At 45.0% G+C, this 7087-nt stretch overlaps 1 protein-coding gene across 1 annotated transcript; it reads left to right on the forward strand.

The window, feature by feature from the left end:
- The first annotated feature begins 1012 nt into the window (after positions 1-1012).
- On the forward strand, positions 1013-6678 carry C3ar1 (complement C3a receptor 1). The gene is made up of 2 exons (XM_055607948.1): positions 1013-1099; positions 5113-6678. The coding sequence occupies exon 2, from the start codon at positions 5121-5123 to the stop codon at positions 6534-6536; it is 1416 nt and encodes a 471-aa protein (XP_055463923.1). The 5' UTR covers positions 1013-1099; positions 5113-5120; the 3' UTR covers positions 6537-6678.
- The last annotated feature ends 409 nt before the right edge of the window (positions 6679-7087 follow it).

Consider the following 7087-nt stretch of genomic DNA (forward strand, 5'->3'; position numbering starts at 1 on the left):
TGTGTGTGTGTGTGTGTGTGTGTGTGTGTGTGTGTGTGTGTGTGTGTAAATCCGAAGAGATTAGACCATAGCTTAACTCATTCTGATTTGGGCACAGCAGAGTTTACCCACATATCAGACATAAAAAAGATACTGTTTGAGATTAAGTAAATGTATTAGAGCATTCCTCCTCATTTCCCCCACCCCAACTCAGCTATGCTTTGTGTGTGTGTGTGTGTGTGTGTGTGTGTGTGTGTGTTAAATGTATGTATCCTGATCCTAGCCACCTCCCATTGCACACACCCCCCCCCAACACACACACTTTTGCCCCTGTCCTGGAGATTAAATACAGGGAGGGCATGGGACACAGGAGGGGAGTGCTCACCACTGATACACATCCCCAGATCTTTTATAATTTTTTTATTTTGAGACAAGGTCTCAAAAATCACTCTGGAGGCTGGAGAGATGGCTCAATAGTCAAGAGTTCCATTCCCAGAGCCTGCTGGGTGGCTGACCACCATCTGTAACTCCGATTCCAGGGGTCCCGTGCCGCCTTCTGGCCTCCATGGGTACCAGGCCAGCATGCGGGGCTCGGGGGATGGCTCAGAGCTTAAGAACAGTTTTTGTTCTTTGCCGAGTACCCTCGGTTCCCAGCACCCACGTCGGGTTCCAGTTCCAAGGGATCCAGCATCACCTTCTGGCCTCTGGGAGCTCCCAGATTCATGTGGCACACACCTACATAGAAAAATGAAATGAAATTAACTTGAAACAAAACAAAACAAACACCTCACTCTAGCGCAGGCATCCTGCTTCCCCATCCTCGTCGCTTCGATGGCAGGTTCCTGCAGAACATATCTGCATTCTACCTACCCTCCCTCCTCTGCCCTTCTGCTTTCCTTATCTAAGCCAGCTATGTTTAAGTGACACAGAGAAGCCCTTCCTGTGCAGTAAGATAGCAGTCTAGAGCCGAGTTCCTCTTAACCCCGGGAAAAGGAAAGCTCTCTGCAGCTTGTCCAGTGTACCTCGCTACTTCATGCCAGCTAAGTGTGGGGACCAGATAGGATTTGTTGGTGCCACGGAGGTCATCCTGGAGCCTTCTGCTTCCATCTCAGTGTGTTCGGTAAGAAAACAGAAATGAACCTGATAGTTTGTGCTTGGTTGAGCCTGCTCTACTGTTTATGTGCAATGGTTTCTTGTGCATTATCTTCTATTTTCTTCTATTTTTCCTCTAAAATTTTTATTTTTTTTTTTTTTAGAGAGTCTTACCATGTAGCCATGGCTGGTCTGGAACTCACCACATAGACCAGGCTAACCTTTGCCTCCTGGGTGCTGAGATTAAAGGTGTGCACAATCGCACCTGGCTCTTTCCCTAACTTTTATTTCTCCTGTCTTAACCCCATGTCTGTTTTTCTTTTTCACTAAATAGTATACATTCTATTTGTCTTTTGCTCTTAATATTTTCATTCGGAAAATAATAAATATTTATGTCATGTATTCCCTTTCATAAAATGACTGTTTCTTCCAACTTCTGATCCTGTTTTTTATTTTTTTCCCCCTTAGTTTGGTTTCTCCAATCATTGATCACATGTACATACATTTATTTGTATTTGTATGTACACATATGTGGATTCTTGTTCGATCCCTCTATCTAAATTTCCCTTCAATTCTTTGAGCCATTCCTCATCACGGCTTGTTTTATCATCCCATAATTATTACTTGATTTGGGTGTCTACTTTTTGCTCATTGTAGATAAATTTTAGTTTCAGGATTTATGTATCTTTTTAAGTACTTCTGGCCAGCTCAATAACGAAACCTCTAAAAAAAAAAAATGGTAATTACTCATCTTAAACATAGAGGTATTTCTTTGTTCAGAACTTGGGGAAGTATGAAGTGTGATCTTGCTCTGGATGACTCTGAAGGCCTGACTTGCATTCACTTTCAAGGCAAATAATTTGTGATATTTAAACTATAACTCACAGCATAGAACTCAGTTTCTCTCATATTGAAATGTTGTTCTCTTTCGGCTTCTGTTATTTTAAGTTGCACTGTCCACTTTGTTGTCGGGACCACAGTTTCTCAGTTATGTGGTCCTTGCAGTAAAAGGTGGTTATTGGATGAGGGGCCTGTGACTCTCCCAGCTGTGGTCATGGGAAAGCCACACAGTCTCCAGAATTTCGACACCAAAAATGCCAAAGTGAAGAGAGACTATGTATGTCTGTGTGTTCTTCTGTTCCTAGTTATCTCTGAGTCGCACTTTTCTCTCAATGGCATGTGCATTACGGCTGGGATGGGACGACAGATCAGAATTGTTGTCATTCGAATTAGGAAATCATAGGACTTTCTCTAAGTTGAGAAAGACAGATATGAGAGAATTGTTTCTCCTTTCTCCATTCTGATGACTTGCTATTTTAACTTCTGCTTACCACATAAGACCTTGTGGCAAACTTTGTTAAGCTCAGCAGAATCACTTCCAAATGTCTGGGCATACATTAAAAAAAAAAAAAAGTAAAGTGTTATTATATCCAGTAATAAATAGAAATTTAAAAGCAAAACAGAAATTTAGAAAGGACAACAAAGGAATTAAGGAAGTCATTTCGGTAAAAGTAGAAATGCTAAGAACTAAAATTTTACAAGTATCTGAAAATTAAAAAAAAAAATTAAACAGGCGGGAGATAGAAAGATCTGAAGGGGACAGGAGCTCTGAAAGCAGACCAACAGAACCAGATAAATTGGGTCCAGGGTTCTTTGCAGAGACTGATACTCCAACCAAGGACCATGCATGGAGATGACCTAGAACCCCTGCTCAAAGGCAGCTCACAGCAGCTCAGTCTCCAAGTGGGTTCCCTGGTAAGGGGAGCAGGTGCTGTCTCTGGCATGAACTCAGTGGCCTGCTCTTTGATCACCTCCCCCTGCGGGGGGGTGAAGCCTTGCCAGGCTACAGAAGAAGAGGATGCAGCCAGTCCTGATGAGACCTGATAGGCTAGGATCAGATAGTAGGGGAGGAGGACCTCCCCTATCAGTGGACTAGGAGAAGGGCATAGGGGAAGAAGGAGGGAGGGATAGTGGGACTGGGAGGAGATGAGGGAGGGGGCCACAGCCAGGATACAAAATGAATAAATTGTGTGTGTGTGTGTGTGTGTGTATAATTTAAACCTGAAAAGTAAGCATTATATTGGTCATCATGGTACATTCCTTATAATCCCAACATTTGGTAAACTGAGACAGAAGTTCTCCAGTTTGAGCCCTGGGCTATGTAATCAGACTTCATCCCAGAAAAACCAAAAGGAAAAAAAGTGACCATTCATATGCTAAATCCCGTGGAACAGGCATTTATAAGCAGGTCTTGTGTTTACAGTCACAGAGCTTAGGGCCACAATAAAAATCATGACAACAGATATAAATGTGCCACCTCATAGAGCATATCAGAAAAGACTGAACAACACGCGTGGCTACACTTTGGATGGACTCCAGAAGACCCTATGCCCTGCCTCACTTACCTCACTTGGGACCAATCAGCTTAAAGGTTAGCTGGTGATGCTTTGTCTAGCTAGCCAAAAACGTAACATTGCTTCGTACGGTTAGCCAAAATGTGTTATTGCCCTCCCCATGTCTTTTGCATTTGGGTCTTTCTATAAAAACCCTGTTGGGAGAACTTGTAGATGTCACAGTTAGGCCCCAAGTCCTTACCGCGGCCCTGATCAATCAGCTTGGAAAAGGCGTCCCAATAAACTGTCCACCCGTATCTAACTGAGACTGGATTCTAAGTGGTTTGTGTGACTATTCTTATGCTAGAACAGGTGACAGCTTAGATCACTATGGAGAAGCCACTTATGAAACATATTTAGGAAGACAGTTGGAAAATAACTGGATAAAAACTTGGTATTCCTTAAATTAAATCTTCCTGTGTAACGTGAGGACTTAAACTGAACCAGTAAGTTTAGTAAGGATTCGTTGAGTCCTTAGCTGCTATCCTGGGTGGCTTTTTCTCAATTTGATACAGGGCTAGAGTTATCTGACAAGAGGAACCTCAACTGAAAAAAATGGCTTATAGAAAGTCTGTGGGTCACTTTCTTGATTAACTTTGATGTGGGGGAGCCCAGCCCACTGCTGTCTCTGGGTATGTCCTGGGATGTACAAGAAAACAGGGAGCAAGCCACCAAACAGTGTTCCCTTGTGGCCTTTGCCTCAGTTTCTGCCTCCAGGTCCCTGCCTTGGCTTCCCTCGTTGGACTATGACCTGGAATATGTAAGAAATAAACCCTTTCCTCTCCAAGTTGCTTTTTGGTCAGTGTTTTATCATGCAGCAGCAGCGATAGAAAGCAGAGAATAAAACTGTGGTGTTTAAATGCCCTAAAGGTAAAAGCAATCCAAATGTCTGTTGTTAGATTACTAATAAGCAAAATGTGCTACACACACACATACACACTAAATGAATGAAACTATGCAAAGCTCAGCTTCTGTACGCTACTGTCCACGTGCTGAAGTTTTCTAAAATCCTTTGATCACTCCAGATCAAGGAGAGACCCAGGGAGTTTTCGTTTGTTTACTCACTTAGGCGTTCAGTTGAGCAGTAGACACTGAGTGAAGTAAGAAGCGGCAGAAATGAGGGACAGAACGTGCCACGGCACAGCTTGGTAAGCCTTCCCATCCTGCCAGCACTCAGAAGTCAGAGGCAGGAGGCTGGAGGGTTCGAATCAGTCTGCTCTCCAGTGCAGTCAGCTGGGAGTTAGCCAGCTGGGCAGCCCGGAGACTCTGCCAAAAAAGCCAAGGGGTGAGGCCGTGTCTCAGAACAGCCCAGCTGTGCAGCCCAGCTGTGCAGGCCCTCCCTTGAATTTCAGCACTGCCAAAAACAAACAAACAACAAAAAACAGGGGAGGTACAAAAAGGTGGGGGGGGGGGACTTAAGCTGATGTGGACTTCTAAATGAAGTTACCTTTTGGATACACATTTAAATCAATATTATAGAACTAAATTGTCTGTCAGAGAAGGCTGTTGTGTGTCTACTCTGAGGAAGGAACCAGGCTCTGTGAGGGCCTCTGGCTTTGAGAGGGTACATCACCATGTAAGGACTCCTAAGAGCACGTATTTTTACAAAGTTACCATGAGCTTTAACATTCTCTTCATCTTTTTGCAGGCTGGGCAATGGAGGCTTTCCCTGCTGACACCAATTCAACTGACCCACACTCACCGCCTTTGCTTAAACCCCAAGACATTCTCTCCACAGTCATTCTGAGCCTCACGTGTTTACTGGGACTACCGGGCAATGGGCTGGTGCTGTGGGTAGCTGGTCTAAAGATGAGGCGGACCGTGAACACCGTTTGGTATCTCCACCTCACCCTGGCTGATTTCATCTGCTGCCTTTCCTTGCCCTTCTCCTTGGCTCACGTGTTTCTCCAAGGACACTGGCCCTATGGCTTGTTCCTATGCAAACTCATCCCATCAGTCATCATACTCAACATGTTTGCCAGTGTCTTCCTGCTGACTGCCATTAGCCTGGACCGCTGTCTGATGGTACATAAGCCAATCTGGTGCCAGAACCATCGGAATGTGAGAACAGCCTTCGTCATCTGTGGATGTGTCTGGGTGATGGCCTTTGTGATGTGTGTCCCCGTATTTGTATACCGTGACCTGATCGTTATGGGCAATCATAGCATATGTGGCTATAATGTTGACTCCTCCATGTCATTTGATTATGGGTACATGTACGATCTACCAGAAAGCAATCCTACCAACAACCCCACAACTCAGCTAAGCGGACAGACGGATGACAGGTCAGATCCTTCAGCTACCACTGCCCTCCAGGCACAAACGTTCCAAATTTCTCCCAACAGTTCATTCCCTTTATATTCAGCAAGACTATCCAGTCAGCAGGCCCATTACAGTGGAAAGCCTCCTAGTGTGCTGAGACCCGCCGCACCCAGCGGGTTTCCCATTGAAGATGGAGAACCCGACACAGGTAACGCCAAGGCTTTTCTCTCTGCTCATACAGAGCTTTCCCCTACCAATTCTAGCAGCTATTTCTACCACCCTGAGCTGTCAAACGATCTCCAGGATGATTACTTGGATCAATTCACCTATAACCATCATGTGCCAGCACCTCTGGTGGCAATAAGCCTCACAAGGCTGGTGATGGGCTTCCTGGTGCCCTTTTTCATCATGGTAGCTTGTTATAGCCTCATCATCTTCCGAATGCGAAGAGCGAACTTCACCAAGTCTCGGAGTAAAACCGTTCGTGTGGCCCTGGTGGTGGTGACAGTCTTTTTTGTCTGCTGGACTCCATACCATATTGTGGGAGTCCTGCTTTTGATTGCCGACCCAGAGAGCAGATTGAGGGAAACTGCGATAACCTGGGACCAGGTGTCCATTGCTTTAGCATCTGCCAACAGCTGCTTCAACCCCTTCCTCTATGCCCTGTTGGGGAAAGACTTTCGGAAGAAAGCAAGACACTCCGTAAAGGGCATTCTGGAGGCAGCCTTCAGCGAAGAGCTCACACACTCTACCAGCTGCACCCAGGACAAAGCCTCTTCAAAAAGAAACGATATGAATACAAAAGTGTGAGGGTGCAGGGCTGGAGACCGAGGTGGACCTTCTCAGGTGAACCCTGGTAAAAGATGCCGTGTGAGCAGGACGCTTTGGACAATCTGGTGGCTCTCGGAGAGAAGTCCCTGACTGTTGACAATCAGCATCATTTGGAAACATTAAAGAGGCAAATTTTCAAGCCCCATCCCAGAGAATCTCTGGCCGGTGGGGACCAGTGTATTAACGGCCCTCTTGCTTGCATTAATGTTAAGTTTTACAATCATTTATTTGGCTTAGTCTATTCCTGTGTCTAACTAAGCCATGTTTGAGGAACAGCTTCCTCGTCTGTTTTCAGCATTACTCTTCTTTCCTTAGCCTGGTCTGAATCATCTTCTAGTTTGCACAAAAGGCTGCTTTTATTGTCCTGTGTAAAGAATATTCATTTATCGCACAGCTTTTGGGTGGTGGTAGTGGTTTTAAGTGGGGAAAGGACACAAAAAGAGAAAGCCGATAAAAGCAGGGAGTGATACGTTAGAGACTAGAACAGAATATAGTGCCAAATGCCTGCTACTGGAAGCATCCTGGGATAA

This window comes from Psammomys obesus, unplaced genomic scaffold (genome assembly GCF_907164565.1).
Source record: "Psammomys obesus unplaced genomic scaffold, mPsaObe1.curated_primary_1811, whole genome shotgun sequence".
Lineage (NCBI taxonomy): Eukaryota > Metazoa > Chordata > Mammalia > Rodentia > Muridae > Psammomys > Psammomys obesus.